Here is a 25,000-nt window from a genome sequence, read left to right as displayed (position 1 = left end):
TTCTGGGGAAAAGGCACCGCGGTGTTGTTCAAGCAGCTCATTATGTAACACACGGAGTCTGTAGTGGATTTATGCTGTACTAATACAACTAAAGTTACTTCAAATAGTACTCCAAACTGAGTTTATAGTGACAGTGTAGTGGTACTATCTCTCTAGATGTCCGTGTTACTCCTAAAGTTACTTTAAATGTGGGTTTAGTTATCTAAACTGGGTTTATACTGACATTATGACGTTAATATCTCTCTACATGTCTCCGTAATACTCCTAAAGTTACTTCAAATGTGACTACAATACTTCAAACTCGGTGAATAGTGACATTGTAGTGGTAATACTCCTAAAGTTACTTCAAATGTGGGTTTTAGTACTCTAAACTGTGTTTATAGTGACATGATGGTAATATCTCTAGATCTCTTTGTAATACTCCTAAAGTTACTTTAAATGTGACTATAATACTCAAACTTTATAGTGACAGTGTTAATATCTCTTTGGATGTCTCTGTAATACTCCTAAAGTTGCTTTAAATGTGGTTTTAGTACTTCCAACTGAGGTTGTAGTGACATTATGGTGTTAATATCCCTTTAGAGCTCTCTATAATACTCCTGAAGTTACTTGAAGTGAGACTATAATACTTTAAACTGAGTTTTCTCGTGTGGTTGTGGTCGTCCATACTGACTTGCAGTGTGACTTTGTGTCTCCATGTTGAGTTCTCAGTGACTTTATGGTGTTTATATCTCATAAAATACTCATATGTGTTTATTATCCGTCTGTGGAACCTCACACTGACATCTCGGTGACCTTTCTTGGCACTTTTGAATCTTTTGTTGAATTCATAAACACGAATGTGTGCGATAATTACCCCTGTGATATTCCCACAGTGACTCATTGTGTCCCAGAGCTTATTTTAGGCACATTTATAGCTCTGTATCTCCTTATCTGCTTTTTATACGAGTTATAATGGGACTGCCCTCAGACGATACGGCTTGATACTCCTTTCCTGGCCCGTATTGTGTCTCCATATAGTCAAATATCTTTCATCAGATCGTTGCACATGGGTTCGATAAGACTGGGATCACACTTGTTGTTGCGTAGCGAAGGTGAATCAGCAGTCGCGCCGTGTTTTCCGTCACCTCGACAAAGGTGTGTGTGTGTGTGTGTGTAGGGCGAGTTGCACACCTCGCCGCTCGGCCTCCTGTTTGGCCGGCTCCCAGGTGTGTCGTCTACCTGGGGGACCGGCTGTCGCTGCACGCGCTCTGCCGGCTGCGCGCGCCCGAGGTGGGCGTGCCCCGGTAATGGTGTCAAAGGCTTGTTTAAACACACACACACACACACGTACACACACCTGACACCACGGCAGCGGCGCCCAGGCTGACGGGAATACATACGCTGTGTGTGTTTATACCTGTCGTACCTGCCAAGAAGACCGGTGATGCGTCACGGGTCGACTTGACGGATCGACTGAAGTGACTGTGACACGAGGAAGTCTGAGAGGAGCAGCTGTTGTTCAAATGTTCATTATTATGACTATTATCATTATTGTCACCTGTAGTAATCGAGGCAGTCCTTCAAGGTCAAAAGACGAAGTAGTTCTAGGTCAAAAAAAAGAAAAGGTGGTCCTTGAAGGTCAAAAGACGAGTTGCTACATAAAGCTGCTATAATCTACTTTTTGAATTAACTACACATAAACTGACCTCATATAAAATCCCTCCTTCGCGTTACAGAGAGCTTTAGCGTCTTTCAGCTCATTCTTTTGGTTTTATCTCGACCAATTCTACTGTTTCGTTAGCTGGGAAGAGCAGACGGACAAAGTTAGCTAACTAGCTGGTGAACATAGTGGATAGCTTAGCAGCTAAATAACCTAGCTGGAGAGCGAATAAACTACAATTTCTTTTGTTGACTAGTGTTTTTATTGACGTATTTATATAATGTGCGGTAGCCTAACTTTAAAAAGTACACTATTTCTACAATAATGTGGTATAAAGTAGCATAAAATGGAAATGCTCTAGTTGTTTCCTGTCTTGTAGAACTTAGTTTCATGGAGGGAATCGACTGAAAAAAGCAGAGAGAGATTCTTGCTGCTGGTTTTAACGTCCTTCTCTTCTGTGCCATCATCATGACTCTGTTGCGTTAACAGTCTGTTAGGAATAAATACATTTATTGTTCTCCACTATAACATGTGCTGCCTCGGGGCTTGTGCCTTTGTAGAAACTCTTCCAGGGTTTTCCACAGAGTAATTAAAGCTGAGGCGGACCACCAGACTGGAAATGCAGACCACCTCTTACACTTTTATTAACGTTCACCCTTTGAGAAGTGCTACCTTCACACAGAGACACATGCTTGTGTCTCCTTGTTGGGATGCAAAGAAAGTCCTCTGGGGCTTTAAGAGGTTTTGAACCTTCGCTAATCAGTGGTTGGAAAAACTTTAAAAGTGTTTTTTATGGCCACATTTGAGAGAGTCTTGCTTCAAAGAGTGTGCAGAACTCAAACGTGTACAGGAAGACAAATGAAGTACTCGTTGGGTTTTCCTGTTGTACTACTCAACATCTACTGAAAGAAGAGTTTCAAATATGAAGATTTGTTTTTTTACATTGACGATGAATGGTTGGTTTCCTGGTTTCCTGGTTGGTTGGTTGGTTTCCTGGTTGGTTTCCTGGTTGGTTTCCTGGTTGGTTGGTTGGTTTCCTGGTTGGTTGGTTGGTTTCCTGGTTGGTTGGTTGGTTTCTGGTTGGTTGGTTGGTTTCCTGGTTGGTTGGTTTCCTGGTTGGTTTCCTGGTTGGTTTCCTGGTTGGTTGGTTGGTTGGTTTCCTGGTTGGTTGGTTGGTTGGTTTCCTGGTTGGTTGGTTGGTTGGTTTCCTGGTTGGTTGGTTGGTTTCCTGGTTGGTTGGTTGGTTGGTTGGTTTCCTGGTTGGTTGGTTGGTTTCCTGGTTGGTTGGTTGGTTGGTTTCCTGGTTGGTTGGTTGGTTGGTTTCCTGGTTGGTTGGTTGGTTGGTTTCCTTCCTTTTCCCTGCGATCTGTATGATGTAACTGGCCATCACATTGGGAAATACGATCTTTTTACGATGGGTGACATCACCGATAATCTTCTTATCGGACGCTATGTGATGAGACTTTGATTGCGTAATCGGTTGCCGATGAGCTGGCCCTTTTTATGGCAAATTGTAAGAACAACTCCATCTGGCCGGGAACGCATTAACTATGTTTTTTATTGCCGCGTATCATTACATTGTTTTATTGTCCTCGGGTCCGACTGCTATTTTTACTTAGCTACTTCCTCCCCGACCAGATGAAGGTTTTTGATGAAGTTAGCAGAGTCCTCATGAAGATTTATAGTCTGTATAAGATGAACCACTCTGTCTGTGCAGTGGTGTTACAGAGTAGATCCTCTTCCTCACTAATAATCTTTGGCAAAGAGCAGACGAGTTTAATTTTGTCCGTCATCAAGTTACCCGCAGCATTGTTGTTAATTAGACACAGCTGATAAGATCTGCTGCCAGCAACGCTTGTCATTTCAATTGGCTGCTCCCTGAATGTTTTCTACTCTGCTTTTTGCAAAGAAAGAGAGAGAAAAAAGTTGTTTTTCGTGTTTGAGGAAATCCGTTTACTTTCCCAATGCAGCTTTCCAATTGTTCACAACTGCTCTGAGGGCAACACAGCCAACGTCTTCATCCAAAGAAAGGTGATGTCATGATACAGCTTGTTTTCTGGACATTCACAAATGACCTTACATTGTGATTTTGTTCACTCTTTTGTGAACTAATGAAAATAACCAGATTTTCTCTGAATTTTGAGTTGTTTGTGCTTATTATTCTCAATTTGCACGATATAATTGCATATATATTTCATCTTGGTATCAGTCCTGTTGTAAAAGAGCGCAAGAGGAGCAGGCCGAAGTGGACAAAAGGGAAATACGAAGCCTTGAGAGTGTGTGCGGGTCAGAATTGTTACTCACTTGAATTGAACGTCTGATTTTGAAGCCTTGAGTTCAGTGTTTGGGCCGCCGCCATCTTGTTTGAACGCTGAATATTTGTCTGAAGCGTTGGCTTCAGAACCGCAGGTTGCCACCTGCCCTGTTAGCAATGCTACCACCGTTAGCCGCAAGCCGCCGGCTCGGCCCAATCCCAATCCTTTGCATGAATTCCCGCTTTTAAAACATTAGAAATCTGCACAAAAAAAACAACTCTTCAGAACAGCAAAAGATGTTGAGTTAAAATCTTGTCTTTCTGAGCGATGCGGTTGATTTCTGACTCCTCAATGAGGGAAACAGACGACGTCTTGTCTCCCTGACAGACTGTAACTCCTGCAGGGCGTCAATTCTTCAGTCTCACAACCCTCCTGTCGCCTGCTGTTAACTTCCTGTCGTAAATCTCGCCTGCAGCTCTGCCGTGAACAGGTGCAGCGAGAGAAAGCAACCTGCAGGTGTGTCGACAGAGACGACCCTGAGAGCTGCTGCTGCTGCTGCTGCTTCTTCTTCTTCTTCTTCTTCTTCTTCTTCTTCTGCTCTTTCGTGACATAATCCGCGGCTCCACCACACCGACGCTTCCCTCGTGTTTCTGGGTGATAAATAATCAGCTGCTTCTTTGGTTTTGGCTTCGGGTGATGACTCAGTTGTTCTGTGGTCTGAATCATAGCAGAAAGTTTTTTATTTTTTATTGGTTTGTTTACATTTTCCAGCACCAGAGCTCCCAGACGAACTCCTGTTCATCGGACGTCTCAGTAAACGTGTACGCGTCTGAGTCGTCATTGAGTTTCACTTGTGGACGCTGTAGTCAGAATGTTTGATTTCAAAGAAAAGCTATCGGCTACACAACACGATTAAATGATGAGACACTAATTTCAGCTGAAAGGATTCGTTGATTTCCTCCAGAGGAACGTCATCATGCATCATTCAGGGTTAATTCATTCATACAAAACTTCCAAATGCATCATAATTCAAGCTTATTTATTGCTTATTATTATTGTTTTTTTTTTAGCTGATTACGTTTTTGGTTTTAATGACTTTCCAAATTTTTCCCAATTCTTCTACAGAACTATAATAATAATTTACAGCATACACACAGTTTTTTGTCACTTTTCTTTCATGGAAAATTCAAAATTCAATGGTCTATGTTCATAATAACGTATTTTTTCCCTCGTTACTTCACATTGTGTCGGTATTTACTGATCGATGCATTTTATGTTACATTTTCTAGACTGTTGAGTCAAAACAAGCAGTTTTAAGTTACACTGCAACGTCATTGTTTACTATTTTATGGACTTTATCCTCAACCTGCTGAAACTAAAAGAAAGAACTCAAACTTCCATAAACATTTCTGCAGAATATCTCCGTTAAAATGACATGAATCATGAAAAATCAAGAAAAACACATCATATTTCTTCCTATAATCTGTTTACCCATCATGACACAGTCTCCTTAAGTGTTGCCGATGTTGTTAAAACTCAACAAAGCCCAACGTGCTGTTGAGAGTTGAGCTATTTACGTTTTACAACCTCAGTCCGAGTTTCACGGCGTTGTCGTTCATCAGGAGGGAGAATCGAGGCTCTCAGAGCTCAGAATTTAATCTGTTTTACCCGTCAAAGCAAACTGTTTATTCCACCTGACGTGCAGAATAAACTGTTTCTAATATTTGTTTTGTTCTGACACACGCGCTGAGATTTTAGATTGATTTTTAGCACCTTTTGAAATGAGCCAGACGAGCTGTTTGCAGCCTATGCTAAGCTACGCTAACCAACTGCCGGCTGCACGTGAGAGCGGCATCATCTAACTCGGTGAAGAATCCTCCTGACGTTACAGTAAATATAAAGAGAACTAAACTGTTGTGAGCGCATCCTTCAGCCTCTGTCTGGTGTGTGAAACACAAACACAAAAAGCGTTAATGTGTTGTTGGCAGCGCGCTCGTGTTGAATGACTCAACACGAGAGCGTCGCGTATTCCACTTTAAACCAAACAGGAAACGCTTTAAAGGCCGCGGCGAGGTTTTCACATGATGCGACTCTGCAAAGGTCGTTTTTGAGAATGCTGTGTTTGTACTTCCTCCTCCAGCAGCTGTGACCTTTGACCCCCTTTTCTGGTTGGATATTTGGACACCACTTGTTAGTAAAAACATGGATCTCTCTCTCTCTCTCTCTCTCTCTCGCTCTCTCTCTTTTTCTCTCTCTCTCACACTTAATCGCACACAGAGTTTCCACAGACGCGTCCAAGTTTTCCTGAATGCGGCTGAATGTTTGCGTGTTCCCTTCGCTGACCTCTGAAACTCGGCTCTGCTTCTCTCTTCTGTGTCTTTGCAGCGTCGACCTGAAGCTAACTTGTGTCCTCGTTACACTGCGTGTTTACATCTTCTGTCTGCGTTTGTATTCAGGCTCATGTGATGTGAGCTGAGGTATTGTAAGAAGGAGGCAGGTACCCACCGGAGCTTTTAATCCTAGCAAAGAGTTCAAAATGTTTCCTCCGGTGTCTTAAAACTCTTTGCTAGATCTACAGAATAAAACAACAACTAACCTACATTGTGAAAGACTCGCACCGTTAATTATTAATAGAGATGTTGAACAAATAACCCGGTTATGTGTGACACAAATGAATCATTGTTTGCAGTTTCAAAATTGAATTAAGCTAGCTAGCTTGCTACTGCCACCATGCTTCAATGCTACATTAGGTCTAGTTCACTCTGGAGAAGATGAAGCTAGCTCGCTTGCTGTTTCCACTATGCTTTAATGCTACATTAGGTCTACCTCGCTCTGGAGAAGATAAGGCTAGCTTGCTTGCTATTCCCACCATGCTTCAATGCTACATTAGGTCTTGTTTGCTCTGGAGACGATTAAGCTAGCTAGCTTGCTATTTTCCACCATGCTTCAATGCTACATTTCGTCTACCTCGCCCTGGAGAAGATACAGCTAGCTAGCTAACCAGCTAGCTAGCTTGGTATTTTCCACCGTGCCTTAAAGCTACATTAGGTCCACTTTACTCCACTTCGCTCTGGAGAAGATAAAGCTAGCTAGCGAGCTAGCACAAAACACTGAAGACAATAGAATAGAAAAAAGCTTGTTTTAAAAGACGTGAGCGTGGAAGCTGCTCTGTGGTTTGTTCCAAATCTTTCTAGTTCTTCAGATGTTTTCGGGAGGTTTGTGACACAGTCGCTGTGTTGTGTGTGCACTGCTGGCTGGTTAGTTCTGGTCCAGCGTGTCAGGTTAATGGATGCTCAGTGGAAACGTCACCGGTAGATCTTTAAACCCTCTCTGGGAGCGACGCACGGCGAGGACGTCGTGATCCAGAGCCTCGCTTTGACATTGAGGCTTCAGTTAAACATTAACGCAAAAACTAGCTTTTTAAATATCTTGAAAGGAGGTTTTGTTTGTGTGACTCGATGTGCGTTGACTGTGTGTGTCTTTGCTGGTGTAATGAACCCTGCAGTGAAACTGCTTTTTTGTGGTTTTTGTGTAGAAATACACTTTTTTTTCTCTACAAAACTGTTCAGTAAAGAGTGTTGAATGTTTAACTTCCGCCTGCGTTGAGCTGAGGTCAAAGAGTAAGCTCTGGCTTTACATAACGCCTCCTGAGAGCTCGGTTACTTCACCTTTTGTGGCTTTTAATATTTATACTCGCGCTACTTTCACAAGTCAAACGTTGACGCTGTTTCAAGTGTTTTGGCTCAGAAAGCCCTGAATTAATGTCGACTCTCGCCGATGCAGCGCCATGAAAGACATACTAATGCTGTCTCAGACTGTGATATGGGATTAAAGATGAGAATTATTCATCTTAAATTGTACGATTATGATGCAAACGTGTAGGATTTTCACTGACAGCAACCTTATTGTTGACATTTACATTTCTGTGTTTTTGTTTTTCTGTTATATCTAAAATTTGCTTAATTTCTGAGCTGAAAATCCGGAAATATTGTGTTTTTTTTCTTTGCTGTTGGAGAGAGAGAGAGAAGGAGGGAGGGAAGGAGGGAGGGAGAGAGAGAGCCCTCCCTCCCTCGGTTATCAATATTTATGACGTCATAATTGATATCTAAACGGTCGGTTACTTCACTTCCTCGTTGCCTCGAGGTGCGCTTCCTCTCCCTGAGCAGCAGCTCGAGGACGTGAGCGGGCTGATGGTGTCGTGGTGTGTGAGAGGCGTGATGTCATCGTGAACACGTTACAGCGCTTTAATGAAGGCTGGCGTGTTGTTTGTGTGCGTTTGTTTTGTCTTCATGAAACTAAAAGTACATTTAAACACTTTCAAAACTGGACTTGCTGCCGTTGTGTTTCGTTTTCTTCTTCTGCTCAAAGGACCGACGCACACTAACCGCTGTGTTGGCTGACTGGGTGTGGCCACTTTGTGGCCACCGTGTGTGTGTGCGCATGTGTGTCTGCGTGTGTGTGTGTGTGTTTGTGTCCTTCTTTTTTTAGTTCAGAGGGAGGAAACTTAACCAGCATCACAGGAATATCATCATGTCTGAGGGCGTTTTATTAAGTGTTCATCAGTGTGTGTGTGTGTGTGTGTGTGTGTGTGTGTGTGTGTGTGTGTGTGTGTGTGTGTGTGTGTGTGTGTGTGTGTGTGTGTGTGTGTGTGTGTGTGTGTGTGTGTGTGTGTGTGTGTTCAGTTCCTGTTATCTTTAACTGTCATGCTGCTTCCTTCTGTGTTTTTATGAGGTGTGTGTGTAGCTCTGTGGCTGTTGTGTTGCAAAGTTGTGTGTGTTTGTGAGGCAATGAGAGTCAAAGTCGTTGGGAAAGTGAAACACAACTTTACATTCTACACGTGTGTGTTATATTTAAACATTGTCACTATTGTGTGAATATAACAAATGATTAATCCGTTTTAATTTGTCTCTCCTCGTCTCCTCTCTTCCCTCTCCTTGTCTCCTCTTCATCTCTCCTTGTCTCCTCTTCATCTCTCCTTGTCTCCTCTTCATCTCTCCTTGTCTCCTCTTCATCTCTCCTTGTCTCCTCTTCATCTCTCCTTGTCTCCTCTTCATCTCTCCTTGTCTCCTCTCTTCCCTCTCCTTGTCTCCTCTTCATCTCTCCTTGTCTCCTCTTCATCTCTCCTTGTCTCCTCTTCATCTCTCCTTGTCTCCTCTTCATCTCTCCTTGTCTCCTCTTCATCTCTCCTTGTCTCCTCTTCATCTCTCCTTGTCTCCTCTTCATCTCTCCTTGTCTCCTCTTCATCTCTCCTCGTCTCCTCTCTTCCTTCTCCTTGTCTCCTCTTCATCTCTCCTTGTCTCCTCTTCATCTCTCCTTGTCTCCTCTTCATCTCTCCTTGTCTCCTCTTCATCTCTCCTTGTCTCCTCTTCATCTCTCCTTGTCTCCTCTTCCTCCTCTCAGAGCTCTCAGATTGATCCTGAGGAGTTGTTCACTAAGTTGGATCGTATTGGAAAAGGATCTTTTGGAGAAGTGAGCGTCATAATTCACTTTATTTACTTCATTTTATTTCATGTTTTTAACTCTTTACTAATATTGATTCTTCTCCTCCTCTTCCTCTTCCTCCCCCCCCCCCCTTCAGGTGTTTAAAGGTATAGATAACCGGACTCAGAGCGTTGTTGCCATCAAGACGATCGACCTGGAGGAGGCGGAGGACGAGATCGAGGACATCCAGCAGGAGATCACCGTGCTGAGTCAGTGCGACAGCCCGTACATCACCAAGTACTTCGGCTCCTACCTCAAGGTACAAGTACTCCAAAAACTTGTACTTGAGTGCATGTACTTGTTACTTTTTACGCTGATTGGAGCGTCTTATCGGTCAATAAATCAAAGTTATTGCCACTTAATCTGCAGATTTCATTATTGATGATCTATAAATGTGTGTGTGTGTGTGTGTGTGTGTGTGTGTGTGTGTGTGTGTGTCCTCAGGGCAGTAAACTATGGATCATCATGGAGTATCTGGGTGGAGGTTCAGCACTGGACTTGGTGAGCGTTCAGAGTTATTGATTAATCATGTGGGATCAGGTTATTTACTGATCGCTCTGCAGGATGAAAACAGAGAAAGAAACTCTGTGTGTGTGTGTGTGTGTGTGTGTTATTGTGTGTGTGTGTGTGTGTGTGTGTGTGTGTGTGTGTGTGTGTGTGTGTGTAGCTTCGGGCCGGTCCGTTTGATGAGTCCCAGATCGCCACCATGCTGAAGGAGATCCTGAAGGGTCTGGACTACCTGCACTCTGAGAAGAAGATCCACAGAGACATCAAAGGTACACAGAGCCCTCTAATATGTACTTTACTGTGTTTTAATACACTTATGATGTACTTTACTGTGTTTTAATACACTTATGATGTACTTTACTGTGTGTTAATACACTTATTATGTACTTTACTGTGTTTTAATACACTTATTATGTACTTTACTGTGTTTTAATACACTTTATTGTATACTTTACTGTGTGTTACTACACTTTATTATATACTTTACTGTGGTAATACACTTTACTATATACTTTATATATGGTGGTTGTCCCCGCTAGCTACCCGCTGTAGCCGGCTAGCAGCAACGCTAGCTGTCGCTAGCGGGTATTAGCGGCTTGTAACCTTTTTACGGCACAAAACCTCAGTTTCCTTCCTCCTTTAGTCAAAGTGTAGCTGCTCTGTGACCGTATGGAGCTACATGAATGTATGAATAAAGATGAATAAAGATGAATAAAGATGAATAAAGATGAATAAAGCGCGTCGTTGCCTCTCGGCAGCCGCCAACGTGCTGCTGTCGGAGCACGGCCAGGTGAAGCTGGCGGACTTCGGCGTCGCCGGCCAGCTGACGGACACGCAGATCAAGAGGGAGACCTTCGTGGGAACGCCCTTCTGGATGGCGCCCGAGGTCATCCAGCAGTCCGCCTACGACTCCAAGGTGAGACAATAAGCCCCGCCCCTCGGGGCACCCGTCGTCCAATCGGAGCGCCGCAAACCGTGACCATGCCAGTTAGCGGCGGTTCGCGGCAAAACATCTGTCCTTCTCTTCTTTGTGTGGTTCGTTAAACGACTCGTCGGCTTCAGTCTGCGCTCCTGCTTTTGTTTTGTGCTCTTTTATCTCCTCCGGCTGCGTTCAGCTCGTTTGCATTGTGAGTTTTTTATTGTTTTTTTGGTATTTGCATCCAGTAGAAACTCCTCCAGCGTTGTCTGGACTTTGCATTCGATGCGTCTTTTGTCCTCGGACCGGGGATTCCCTCGTCTGTCTGCGGTCATTCACGGCTGCACCTGCTGCACACACACACACACACACACACACACACACACACACACACATATATACACACACAGGTAAAATAAAGGGCGTGTCCGGGCGGTTGTTGGACGTGCAACCAAAAGGCAGAACAAACAAAACGGCTTTTCACGGCGTTGCGTAACGCAGGGACGCCGCCCTCTTTGTTTGCGTCAACACACTTTTGTGGTTCGTCGTGTTTTTGAAAAGACGTGAATACCACCAGGGTGTGTGTCCTGTGAGGTGTGTGTGTGAGTGTGTCCTATGAGGTGTGTGTCCTGTGAGGTGTGTCCTGTCTTTGTGGTTCAGAGGAGACTAGATTCATATTTATATATGTTTATATTTACATGTCTCCTTTTAAATCAACATTTTGACATACAATCGTGTGTGTGTGTGTGTGTGTGTGTGTGTGTGTGTTGACGTCTCCTAACCCACTATATATATTTAGTTCTACATCATATATAGTTTTATGTATATATTCATGCATAAATCCCTCTATTGAGCAATGTACTGATGTACGTTACTTCCTGCTTTTATTTTGTAGTAGTTGCCTTTTTTATCCTACTAATTAAATGGAAGACATCCCAAAATATATTGAGGGATCTTTAAAGGCAGGAAATGTGCAATTTCTATACATGTTGTGTGTTTACAGCAGTTGTTTATTGCGTTAAATGACGGGTTCCAACAGTCTGAGGCTGAAAGGGTTTTACGGCAGTTGAGCGTTTACAGTTGATGATGAAGAGGATGAGGATGAGGGGGCATATGTTCAGTGTGTAACTGTAATGGAGCCGCAGAGTCAAACGGGGACGGGGCGTCCTGTTGTAATGTGACACTGAAAAGGTGTGTGTGTGTGTGTGTGTGTGTGTGTGTGTGTGTGTGTGTGTGTGTGTGTGTGTGTACCTGGAGTGCCACATGGTCATTGGTGCAAGTTGAAACAATGTGACATTCAACCTGTGTGTGTCTGTTGTTGACATATGGTGAGTGCGGGGTCACAACTTTCATCCACAAGCCACCTGACTGTGTGTGTGTGTCTGTTTGTGTGTTCACTTGTTTCACATTTGGAATAAACTTAACTTGTAACAGAATAGTATCAAAACTATTTCATATAGTTTAGTTTTAAGGAAACGAACGTTTAACATCATTAGAAACTGAATATGTTTTAACTGTAAGCAGCTCAACGAAAACATATTCTGAATGTATTTTTTTATTTTACACATTAAACCGTGGTCTGTCTTTTTATTTGTGATGACGGTTTACGGAAGTTTACGGTTTACGGAAGTTTACAGTTTACGGAGGCTTACGGTTTACGGAAGTTTACGGTTTACGGAAGTTTACAGTTTACGGAGGCTTACAGTTTACGTCATGTGACTGCTTTTTGTCGAGTGTCAAGCGGCTCAGACGGATATATTCGGTATTTTTTTCTAAAATAAAGATATTTTCCGACTTTGATAATCAATCTGAAATGTGTCGTTGCCGTCATCAAGGGACCGGTGGCGCCGTACCGGGCCGCTGGCCGGTGATCGGGCGCCGCTGTGTTTAAGTGTGCGCTCTCGGCTTCTGAGGAAACTCTCGTGAACAAAAGAGAAAACACGACTTCCAACCTTCTTGAAAAAAAAGATAAAGAGTTTAATTTCAAACTGTGTGTGTCTATAACTGTGTGTGTTTGTGTGTTCATTGTGTCTCTCCAGGCCGACATCTGGTCGCTGGGCATCACGGCCATCGAGCTGGCTAAGGGCGAGCCCCCGAACTCGGACATGCACCCGATGCGAGTGCTGTTCCACATCCCCAAGTCTGCTCCGCCCATGCTGAGCGGCGAGTTCTCCAAGAGCTTCAAGGAGTTCACGGAGGCGTGCCTCAACAAGGACCCCAGCTTCGTAAGACGCACAACAACCTTTGTTTGTGTTATTAGAGCTCAGGAACCAGCTTTTTATACACATATATTGTTTTTTTTCCTCATTAAATCCTCACTGTGACACTTTTTCAAGCATTAAGTTTGTTTTATTCGTCATTTAAAGTGACATTTTTAGGTCTTTTCGCTTGTCTGCTTCACATTTTCAAAGATTAAAACCACTTTTCTTGACTTGTGGCCCCTTAAAATAAACTAACGTTGAGTTTTTAGTCAAAAAGAAGATTCTTATTTTGTCCCATTAATCATCTCTGGACCCTTTTGAGGGGCCTGACCCCCATGTTGGGAACCACTAGACTGGACTCAAAGTAGCTAAAACCAGCTGGAGCAGCGATAACATCGATGCTTCAGTGTATAATCTGTACTTTGAGCACATTCAGTACTTTCATGTAAGTAGGATTCACGAAAAATGGTACAAACTACCAACGTCATACAGGAAGTAAAGGAAATAGGTTTTGATCTATAAACTCACAAACATGAATTACAGATTGTCGCGTCTGGTGTGAGTGTGTATTTGTGCGTCATGTGTTCTGCTGTTAGTCATCCAGCCGACTAACTTCTTCTGTGGTATTTCAGGTTTGGACACTGGAGTCAAATCAATGTTTTTATGTCTTGTGCTCGCCGCTGCAGCTGCGTTCTGCTGCCTCCTGGTGGACAGAAATATATGAACCATAAAATATTCTCTTTCTTCCCTTTTTTTAAAAAACACTTCAGTTATGCATTTCCTCTCTCTCTCCCGCAGCGTCCAACAGCCAAAGAGCTCCTCAAACACAAGTTCATCGTCAAACACTGTAAGAAGACGTCCTACCTCAGCGAGTTGATTGACAGGTACAGGCGCAGGAAGGAGGAGGGGCATAGCGGCAGCAGCTCCGACAGCTCGGACGGGTAATTCCATCTTCTGCTCAGGTTGTGTGGTTTGTTTGTTTAAAGCAGGAAGCCCAGAGCGGTTTCATGTCTGTGTGTTTGTGCAACAGTGCTGTGCTAAGTTTGTGTGTGTGTGTGTGTGTGTGTGTGTACTAGTGAGTCCAGTAATAAGGAGAACAGCGAATCACCCGAGTGGTCTTTCACCGTCCGTAAGAAGAAGCCGTCGACAGAGGGAAGGAAAGTCCTCAATGGAACGGTGAGTAGTGTGTGTGTTGGTGTGTCATTTGTGTGTCTGTGATGGTGTTTTGTGTGTGTCTGTGTCCTATTTTACATTTCTGGCCTCACCTTGTTTCCTCAGGGTCAGGATCAGCAGAGTAAATCTGCCAGTCTGACCACAGTCATCTCTCCTGTCTTCACTGAGGTTAACACACACACACACACACACACACACACACACACACACACACACACACACACACACACACACACACACACACACACACACACACACACACACATTTCAGTCATCAAACTTTAGCGCATTTACAAACTCAGAGGATAGTTTAGTCTTTGTAAGTCAGTGCTTTGTGGCGCCCTCTTGTGGTGAAAATAAAAATGCATCAATCCAGACAAAACAAACAAAAAATACCAAATCGTATAAAAAAAATTGATAATCGCTTTATAGGTTTTTCAAAATAAAACCAGTCTGTTTTGAGAGCTTCTCAAAACAGAATAAACTCTGTTTTCAACTTCTGTAGGCAAAAAGAGAAAAAGGAGAGAAGTTGACAAAAAGCAGGAAGTGACCACATGAATAACTTCTGTGTGACTTTCATGAAATACTTTCAGCTCAAATTAGTTTGACAATCTTTGGAGTTCAGAGTAATTTTCTTTCCCTTTTGAGAAAAGTACGAAAACATTTAAACGGCAACAGCAAAAAACTACAACTTCAGAGCAAAAACACATCAGAGAAAGACTAAAATAATAACTTCAGCATGAAATGTACTGTGAAATCCTCCTGTTTGTTTCTCTTTAAGGACTGTTGTCCGTATGAGTGTCACAGTGTTGTGGGTCTTCTTCTTGCAGCTGAAGCAGCAGCACAAGGAGCACTCTGAGCAGCGATTGGCCATCGAGGCGCTTGAACGCAACATCCGATTGGCCGAAGAGGTTTGTCCCGGCATCACGGACAGGATGGTCACACACATCCTCGCCAGGTACCGCCAGCGTTTCCTGCTTTTCCTTTTCCTGTTTGTTACCTTTTTATCTTCTCATTTCAGTCACTTATTTATGGAAGGCCATTTCCGCCGCAAAAAAACATATAATTACGACTTTTTATCTCATAATTATGAGTTTTTATCTCATAATAATGACTTTATCTCTTAATTATGACTTTATCTCTTAATTATGACTTTTAATCTCATAATTATGAGTTTTTATCTCATAATTATGACTTAAAAAAAAAGAAATTGTGGTGGAAATGCTCTTCCATACTTATTTGTATTTCTTTTGTATTTCTTTCCTCAGATTCACGACCAACTGAGCGGCTCAAACTGTTTTTTGGGGAAAAGGAAGTGTTTGTTATGTGAAGAGAGACTGTGTCTCCGTACGGTGACGCTGCTGGACGACTCGGAAAACAGAGGAGATTTGCTGTGCGACGTCTCCTCGCTGTACACACACACACACACACACACACACACACACACACACACACACACACACACACTACTAATGTAATATATACACTAGATATTATATATATATATATATATATATATATATATATATATATATATATATATATATATATTTCTCACTGCTGCAGGTTGAAGACCGTTTTTCTCCCTCGAGTTGGTTTCTAAATTCTCAAAATGTTTTTTTTTTTTTAATGAACTGGTTTTAAAGGTTTTGTAAAAACTCTTGGAGTCGTTTTCCTGCTTTGGTTTCATGAGCTTGAAGTTCCTCATTGAGAGCGGGCGACTTCTGTTTAAACTCTTCAAATTACCATCATGTGCCTTTGATTATTTATGCAGTCCGCCATTTTCTAAAAAGTACACAACAACACACACACAGACATGTTTAGAGGGTTTTCGGCCGTTAGCAGTGGTTTGAGGATGTTTTGTAGATGTTTATATGTTTAGCACTTGAGACAGATTATATGCCAATATTACATATTTTTTGTTGTCTTCAGTAATGCTTTATATTACAGTTCCCTTTTCCCAGAATGCAGTTGTGGTCCCGGGAAGCTTTTCACCCACCGGTGGGACAAGGTTTAGCTCCACTGATTTGATTCTTATGGTGATTTTATTTTTTAACATCTAAAGTGGAAACACACTCGAGGAATATGAACTTTATCATTTCTAAGTTTCCCTCAGTGAAAAACCCATTAAAGCTAAATCTATTTTAAGAATTCAGACCCATTATTGGGAGCTACCAGCTGGCTAGTAGCTTGCTAACGAGTAGCTAGCTAACGGTTTCCAGAGTAACTAGCTAAATTCATCTTTATAAATATGTTTAAAATGCTCAAGTTTGATAAACTGCAAAAACTAGATAAATAATAATAATAAAAAGACATATTTTAAGTAAATTCTTGGGAGCTAACATCCTAGCTAGACAGCTAGTAGCTTGCTAACACGTAAGCTAGCTCACTAGCGAACTGCGGTTTCCGAAGTAACTAGCTACATTTAAATATTTGACGTTTTTTTATTTCACAAGTTTAAGCGAGTTCAGATAAAGTGCCAACCTGAATGTTTAACAACGACAACATAAATGAATAAATGGTTTAATTTGTCGAGGAGTAAAAGTCAGTTAAGATTAAATTCTGGGACGTTCAGAAAGTGTCTGTTTGGAACAAGATTACAGTGAAAATAAAAGGAAAAAGGAATATTTTCAAGGATCTGCGAGTAAGACACTCAGGAAAACACAAAGTCCTTTTTCTGTCTGCTTAAAGTTTGAGGAAAAACAAGTTTTCTCACTGCTGACGTGTCACCGCGTTGTTTTTAATACCTAGGAAGTAGCTCAGGTCCTTTCCAAGAGCAGGAAGGGAGCTGTAATCAAGGATATTACTGATAGTTTGTACCAAAGACACTATAAAACTTGGTCATTGTATATTTTTGTCTTTTTATATATATCATAAGGGATGTGAAAATGTTTATTGAAGGGGGAAAATGTCAAATGAAAGATGTAAGATTTACATAAGTGTACTCTTTTTTTTTTTTGTAGCGGGACTTAGAGTTTTATGAATAAATATTTAAGTTTGATTGAGAAACGTGTTTCCAATGTTTGTTTTCTTTACTTGATTGAAAGCTTTTGTTTAATTGGACTCGATTGACCTTTTGCTGAAGGTCGTGCTGCATTATATTAATATTACCATCATTTGCCTCCTTGTTTAATCGTTTATTGGTGCTTTAAACCAACAAAAATTCACATTTTCTTACAGACTTCACAAGAACCATTCATATAAAGTTACAAACACTTACCGAGCTACAGCGACCAGAACGTTGTCCAGTGACCTACATATGCATCAAACCAACAAGATCCATATCTCGGTCTTAAAATGCACTTTATTACCTCCTCCGACCAATTATTAATCTTAAAAATGTTCTTTTTTTTCCGTTGCCTCGATTTACCAATTTTTGGATCTCAATAACTTGTCCAACTAATTTCAAATGTTAAAAAAAATTTAATTTCTTGACTCAATTTACCAATTTTATATCTTAAAAATGCATTTTCTTGCCCCACCAAATCTATTTTTAGCAGAGTTGTTAAGACATCCCAAATTTACTGAATTTTAGATGTGGGCAGAAAGGTAAATGTTCTGCCAAATGGAGGTAAAAATATATTTTTCCAAGACGATTGAGCTAAAATACTATATTTGAGCTGCTCCACCGATGGTTGGACCTTCGATCAGCCGGGTGGGGTTCATCAACAGAACATTTCAGAGATTTAAATAATCGTGTGTGAGCTCGTACCCGTAATGATGCGACTAAAGAAGCTGAGGTGTTCAGTAAAACAAGGCAAAAACAGAACATTTCATCTGCCAGTACACCCCAAAAACACATTTCTCGTACACATAAACCTTTGATTATTCTACAGTCTGTCAGTCCGTGACGAGTGTGATCATATCATGAACCTTTTTGTTTGCGTCTTGGTCTACAGAGTGACTTCGGTCATCTTCGCGGGACCTTTCGTCCCGTCTCCCGCCTTCCCTTTCTTATCTTCTCCACCCTGAAACTCTTTTCTCGCTCTGTACTCCTCCTCCTCCTCCTCTTCCTCCTCGTCCAGTTGGAGGCTCCCGGAGGAGAACCCCATCCTGGCGAGTCCGGGGTGAGTCCGCACCGCTTTGCCCAGCGGCGGCGGCGGCGGCCGGCAGTAGTACGGGTAGAAGACCTCCGGGTCCGAGTCGCTGTAGCTCCCCGAGGTGCCTCCGATCAGGCAGAGCGAGGCGGGTCGGTCGGGCAGAGGGGAGGAGTTCAGCGGCAGGTAGGTGGGTCTGGAGGGGCGCGTCAGGTGGGGGTAGTAACCCAGGGGGCGGAACTCGGAGGCGGGGTCGAAGGCGGGGTTGGAACTCCTCGAGAGGTGGAACTTGACGTCCGGCTGGCTGGCCACGCGGCGCGGCAGCCCGGGCAGGAAGTTGGAGTCGTCGCTGTAGTGGCCGGCCTCCGTGCGGCCGACGCCCAGCAGCCTCGCGCCGTTGCTCCCCGGCTGGTAAAACCGAGCCAACCCCAGCCCGCCGGACCCGGAGGGGCGCAGCAGGTTCCTCCGGATCGGCGACGGCGACGGCGAGTCGCGGCCCAGCGGACGGAAAGGCGGCCGCGACAGGCCGGTCATCGTCACGTAATCCCGCGTCCTCTCCTGCGGGAAGCGCTCCAGCGAGGAGACGGCGACGTAGTCCGACAGGTACGGGAAGCGGTTGAGGGGCGAGGAGCCGGCCAGCGGGAACCTCGGGAGGACCGGCCGGTACTGGTAGGCCGGACTGTTCGGGTAGAGGAGCACCAGCTGCTGGGCGGCGTCCGGGTGCGGCTGGGGGTTGGGCCGCCGCCGCGAGCGGTTGCCGTAGACGCCGGCCAGCCGTTGGGCTTGGCGCTGCACCCCGATCCGCCCGCCGCCCATCTCCTCCATCACCGACGTGGAGGCCGATCTCGTCTTGGGCGAGGGGGTTGACGGGTGGATAGATGGAGAGAGAGGCGTGACCAGGGTGAGGGGGCGGGTCCTGCGGGCGACCTCCACGGACGATTGGCTGCGTTTAGCCCCTCCTCCTCTTCTGTCGACGTCGTCCACGCCTCGGTGGCGTGGGTCCAACTCGTCCTGACTGCACACCGCCAAGGCGTGACCCGACCGGGTGAACAGGTGGGAGTGCTCGTACACCTGAGGGAGCAGGACACGCAAACATTCAGACCATACCGCAAGTGACAACTATTTAGCTATTTTATCAGCCGATCGTTTTCTTAGTCAATCGTTTGGTCAATAAAATATCAGAAAACTGGAAAAAAAAGGAAAGATATTCAAATTACTGGATGTATTATGTTGTGAAACCAATAAAAAACGTCAGTTTTGCATGAAAAATTACACTCAATTCATCGATTAGCTTCTCCAACAACATATGCGAGTCATCGCTGTCCATGTTTCTTGTAATTATTCAACAAAAATCATTGTGTGTACGATCAGGAAAGAGGTCCTTAAACATGTTTGTCTGCTAAATGGTAGTTTTGCTTACCTCTTTGGAGACGTCCGTGAGGAGATCGGGGGAAGAGCGACACTGCCTGGGGTCAAAGTCTGACTGACTGTAAGTCCTGACGAAGACAAGAAGACATGATGACGCATAACAGACGACAAGAATGAAAACACGAGGTCTTTCCAGCCTCGTGTTTTTATCTCTTTGTCCAATTTTCTTGTAACATATGAATCCTGAGGTTCGCAGGAAGAAAACGGATCAAAGAGTTCTATCTGTTGACTTAAGAGCTAAAATATACAGTGAATTCAACAACAAGAGAAGTGAGTCACTGTGTTTATCGCAATTAAGTGTTCTGAGGAGTTTTTTCTCACCTGTCAAAGTGCGACGGCTTCTTCTCTCCTGATCCCATACACTCCAGCAGCTGCTTCTGCGTCCGTCCGCTGCCACACACAAACAGTGCTTTTTAAATATCATAGATAAGCTTGTAAGCTAACCAGGATGTAGCATCTCACTGATTTACTCAAGTGAAATACAAGTATGTAAAGTCAAGTCTTCTGATCCAACAGAGACGAGGAAATGTGACAGAAACAGGAAGAACAAAAGGAAACCACCTGGTGTGTATTACCTTTCCCACCATAGCCGTGTGTGTTGTACCTGTATCTGAAGCTGGAGCCTTTACAGGACAGCAGTGTTTTGTGCATCGTCTTCGGCTCCTCGGACAGCCGGAAGAAGGCGTGGTACTCCACGCACGTCTTCCAGAAGGACTTGCACACATCCCGGCTGGCCATGGATAACTCCAGCGTGTCCTTACACGACGGCTGCATGGACAAACACTTCCCGTCAATAGACGCACACGGCATGCGCCCGGGTAGATATCTAACAAGCGCCGGTATCCTCACCCCGACTTTGTCGTGTAGTTTGATGAGGAAATGCTTGCGCTTGAAGCTCAGCTTGCGGATCTTCGCCCAGCTGAACGTGTTGATTTTAGTGTTTCCCTAGAAAGTGCGGAACAAAAAAAAAAACATCAAAATGTCCTCCGGTTTCACATGTCGGTGGGGCTAAATTAAAAAGTCAAGGGATCGCCAAATTCTTTAGGCGTACCCATCTGGATACCTCGGATGCCTGCACCAAATTTATTAGAAACCCATTTAATATTCGTTAAGATATTTTACTTTGAACCAACCACACGACGAACCCTTCGCTCCTGTAGCTGAGCTGAGACAAACGGCACCTCCTGCTGGCCAAGTTGAGTCGCGCCAGCTTTACGTTTGAGACCCTGAAGCACTGACCTGAAAGACCAGGACTCCCGAGTGTGTGACGGCCAAGTTGATCCTCATCCCCTCCCCGTCGTGAGCGGGGTGAGGCCTGATGCCGTACATGTCGAGCTTCCTCGCCACCTCCAGCAGCTGGATGTCAGAGTCTCCTGGAGACGCTCCTCTACAGAGAACGTATTAACCAAACCATTAATAACCATTAACATACTTCTATACAACCAGAGGAGTCGCCCCCTGGTGGTCAAGAAGGACAGTGCAGGTGTGTACCTGTGTTTCCTGTGGAACTTGGTGATATTGTGGTCGAGGTATTCCTGGTTGGGGACGTACTGCTTCATGGCTAAATGGTGGCTGTCCAGCTCCTCGTCGTAGTCCCCTATCTCTGCTGCAACACACACATTTACATAAAAAACTTAAAACAATATTCAAGCAAATAATAAAACAAATCCACTCCTGTTTTAAAGTAACGCTCACACTGCAGTATGTGAGAGACCAGCAGGGCGGCGCTGTTGTCATTGCAGGTCAGACTGCCGTTGGACAAGTCCTGCTTTATCTGTAAGGCAAAAAGATACCTACACACACACACACACACACACACACACACACACACACACACACACGTTAAGATAATCTGTGATTGATATTGTTAGGATGAACATTAATCACATCGGAGGACGCTGGTACCTGGTGAGGCTTCTCTTCAGTTGTCCAGGATCTGGTGGAAAGAACTTCACTATAAACCTGAAGAACAGATCGCTGGTGTCTGACAACAGAGAGAGAACACACAACAAAATAAAAGTTAATACACGGAAAAAGATCAAAACCCAAAATAGTTAAGGAATTGTCAAAAATAGACTTGAGTCTAAAGGTTCTCACGGTTAAAACGCCAAAGGAGACAAAACAAATAGGCATTTATTTTGAAAATAAAATGGATTCATTCCAAAACCGTGAATGCAATTCAAGTTTAATTTTCATCACTGACTCATTTTGCTTTAATTTCAAAATAAAAGATAAATAGCCTGAATTCGCTAAACCGAGCGCTTTGTAAACTTACATTTGATCTGTTTGACCAGCGGCTTCAGCAGCTCCAGCCACACCTGCAACCGAAGCACAGCTGCGTGTCAAAGAAACTCTTTAATAATGTTCGCTCGTGTGGTTTTGTTTCTCTTACGTAGTTGCCGCCGTGGTGCCTGAACTCCAGCCCAAAGTACTCTTTCTCCAGCAGCTTCAGATGGCCACACACTTTGTTGAAGAAGTCGCCTCCTAAAACCTTTTGCTGAGAGAGAGAGAATTAAAAAGATGGAGGAAGAGAGTGAGTGATTGGATTTTTTTAATTGAGATTCGGGGACTCCTGGGGGACGCCCGGCGATGTGGTGCAGCTCTTTGTTACTTAGTTCACTTTGCATAATGAGAGTTTGTATAATACGAGCTGGAAGTCCATTGACTCTTTTGCCTTTCACACAAAAAAGGGTGTGAAACAAGACATGCAGATGCTTCCTTTCATCTATTTTGTGCACTTTTCTACTGGTGCATGACCGCAGGGTTTTACAAGCTAAAGTCTAACGTTGTTACGTTTATTTCATGTCATCAGTCAACGTACGTGTTAAAAAAATGTGTAACAGATGGGTTGGGCTCTGAACGTTAATTTATGTTGAAATCATTCAGTTGTGTTATAAAAATCGATTATAAATTAAGATTACTCAAAAGTAGCTTTAAAATGTGACCACGTGTTTGGCTAACGGAAGTGACAGCATGCTTGGGCAACGGCTAACGGAAGTGACAGCGTGTTTGGGTAACGGCTAACGGAAGTGACAGCGTGTTTAGGTAACGGCTAACGGAAGTGACAGCGTGTTTGGGTAACGGCTAACGGAAGTGACAGCGTGTTTGGGTAACGGCTAACGGAAGTTACGGCGTGTTTAGGTAACGGCTAACGGAAGAGACCACATGCCACTAAAAGTGAAATTATGACATTATGTTATGGCACAACCCTCTTTAAATAATATATATTTAATATATTTTGGTGATTTCAGTCTTGCTTTGTTGAACCGTGGAAATTTTGATAATATTTCAATATTTACTTTTGTTTATTTTTATTTGATCTGCTCCTCCCATTTAATCCTTTCCACCTCAAACGTCGTCGTGCCTCCTCTCTTCTTTCCCTCCATCCCTCCTCTCTCCTCTCTCTAATTACCGAGATGCTGCTTATGCATTTGCACCACAAGGTTTTTTTTTATTTTTATCGATCGCTGTCTGCGAGCCGGCGTTTAGCTCCCCGGCGGGGGTCGCTGGACGCCCTTCATTAACTTGTCATGAGAGGGAGGAAGAGGAAGGACGGAGCAGCTGTGACCGATTATAAAGAGAACACGGGCCTAACCGATGATTACGGGAAACAAATGGCCGCCCCCAGAACAACAGAGCAGTTAGTTTCAATAGAGCGGAATAGTACAAATTGAGTGGAAAGCTACTTTGCGGTCCAATCTGGTGCCTCAAAACTCATCGGTTTACGCATGTGATGGAGAACAATGCTTTTTTATCAAATACATTTTTACTCTATGTATTTATTTATATTAATTGTGTCTATTAAATAAATTCAATATACATCACGCTGCATTGAAGAAGACTTGAAACTAGAGATCGAGACAAAAACTCATGTTTACAATGTTTACTGAGGGAATACATCAAGAGAGAAGTAGAGTCACTGATATAGACTTCTATACAACCAGAGGAGTCGCCCCCTGGTGGTCAGGAGAGAGAATGCAGCTTTAACACATGAAGCATAGACTTCTATACAACCAGAGGAGTCGCCCCCTGGTGGTCAGGAGAGAGAATGCAGCTTTAACACATGAAGCATAGACTTCTATACAACCAGAGGAGTTTTACTTATTTTATAAGATGGTTTTAGTTTCACAAAACTTTAGTTTATTGTTGCTGAAATCACTCTGTGTCCTCCGTCACGTTCAGATGAACTATTTTTATCGCAGGGTGGGTCGAGTTTATTTTTGCCCTCATCCATTCATCCCGCTTCTTTTCCTTCATTTTTTCCTTCTTTCTTCTATTTCTTCCTACATCTCTCCTCCTCCTCTTCCTCCTCTTCCTCCTCCTCCTCCTCCTCCTAAAAGACCCGGCGGCCTCTTGGAAACCGACAGAGAAAGCATAGGCGTGGAAAACGGGAGCTACTTTGCTAACACAATACTGCGAGCAACACACACACACACACACACACACACACACACACACACACACACACACACACACACACACACACACACACACACACACACGGTTCATAGACAGCAGTGTTGATGTTTCCACTTCAGGAAAAACCATCAGATTTTCTTGGTTTCTTTCTGATTCGTTAACTTTATTCGTTAAGAAAATGTTATTCGCAAATTCACGTGAGTTGAATTATTTGTATTTATTGTAAATTTGTTGCAGACAATTTATTGCAGTGCGGAACAAAACGATCATAATGATGTTTTACGAGGTTCACGGCGAAGCGTTGATTAAACTCTTAATGATTTTAGCTCGACCTTTGTTGGCATTTCACTGGAAGACGTTTAATTTATGATAATCACGATGTTTCATGTGCTGGTGACGACGCTGACATTCACGATTTCTAACTGCTGAAGAAAACTAGTTCCACAAGATTCTTTGTGTCCCATTGTTTATTTAATTATTCATATATATATATATATATATACATATATATATATATATATATGTATTTATAAATATATATATATATATATATATATATATATATGTATTTATTTAAGAATTACACAAGACAAAGAAAAGCAGCAATAATCTGAATTTGAGAAGTTGTTGGAACTCTTTCCCTTAAAACTATATTTTTATTGGAATTAATTATTATTAATTATTATCTTAATTATCTTATCAGCAGCTTCATTTACATGTAAATGGAAGAATGCATAAATTGATGGATGAATACAAAATGAGTCGATGTAAATGGATGAATGAAAATATAAATCGATGGATGAATATATAACAAGATAGATGGATGTATAAATAGATGGATGGATGTAAATGGTTGGATAGATATATTAATGGTAGATAAATGGATGTAATTGATGTATGGATGAAAGATGGATGTAAATGATAGATAGATAAATTAATGG

General features: G+C 43.0%; 2 protein-coding genes across 2 annotated transcripts in view; one reads left to right on the top strand and one right to left on the bottom strand.

Moving 5' to 3' along the window:
• stk26 (serine/threonine protein kinase 26) overlaps positions 1-15,620 on the top strand; it is a 16,118-nt gene extending 498 nt beyond the window's left edge. Inside the window, exons 2-12 of the mRNA XM_068587629.1 lie at positions 9,298-9,366; positions 9,476-9,637; positions 9,823-9,879; positions 10,046-10,154; positions 10,644-10,801; positions 12,841-13,026; positions 13,801-13,943; positions 14,079-14,178; positions 14,281-14,343; positions 15,006-15,133; positions 15,444-15,620. Of these exons, the coding sequence (XP_068443730.1) occupies positions 9,298-9,366; positions 9,476-9,637; positions 9,823-9,879; positions 10,046-10,154; positions 10,644-10,801; positions 12,841-13,026; positions 13,801-13,943; positions 14,079-14,178; positions 14,281-14,343; positions 15,006-15,133; positions 15,444-15,459 (1,191 nt within the window). The 3' untranslated portion in view covers positions 15,460-15,620. The remainder of the gene's footprint in view (positions 1-9,297; positions 9,367-9,475; positions 9,638-9,822; positions 9,880-10,045; positions 10,155-10,643; positions 10,802-12,840; positions 13,027-13,800; positions 13,944-14,078; positions 14,179-14,280; positions 14,344-15,005; positions 15,134-15,443) is intronic.
• A 2,448-nt stretch (positions 15,621-18,068) lies between these two features.
• The window catches only part of LOC137792549 (FERM domain-containing protein 7), a 7,632-nt gene continuing 700 nt past the window's right edge, over positions 18,069-25,000 (bottom strand). The window contains exons 2-12 of the mRNA XM_068588281.1: positions 22,033-22,137; positions 21,916-21,958; positions 21,546-21,624; positions 21,336-21,433; positions 21,132-21,246; positions 20,880-21,027; positions 20,490-20,585; positions 20,245-20,408; positions 19,962-20,030; positions 19,633-19,708; positions 18,069-19,283 (exon numbers count right to left, since the gene is read on the bottom strand). Coding sequence (XP_068444382.1) covers positions 18,069-19,283; positions 19,633-19,708; positions 19,962-20,030; positions 20,245-20,408; positions 20,490-20,585; positions 20,880-21,027; positions 21,132-21,246; positions 21,336-21,433; positions 21,546-21,624; positions 21,916-21,958; positions 22,033-22,137 — 2,208 coding nt within the window. The remainder of the gene's footprint in view (positions 19,284-19,632; positions 19,709-19,961; positions 20,031-20,244; positions 20,409-20,489; positions 20,586-20,879; positions 21,028-21,131; positions 21,247-21,335; positions 21,434-21,545; positions 21,625-21,915; positions 21,959-22,032; positions 22,138-25,000) is intronic.

Source organism: Clinocottus analis, unplaced genomic scaffold (genome assembly GCF_023055335.1).
Source record: "Clinocottus analis isolate CAN_PGR_092001 unplaced genomic scaffold, fCliAna1.0.p SCAF_21, whole genome shotgun sequence".
Taxonomy (NCBI): domain Eukaryota; kingdom Metazoa; phylum Chordata; class Actinopteri; order Perciformes; family Cottidae; genus Clinocottus; species Clinocottus analis.
The sequence above is the reverse complement of the archived record's forward strand: the minus strand, read 5'-3'. Positions and strand labels throughout refer to the sequence as shown.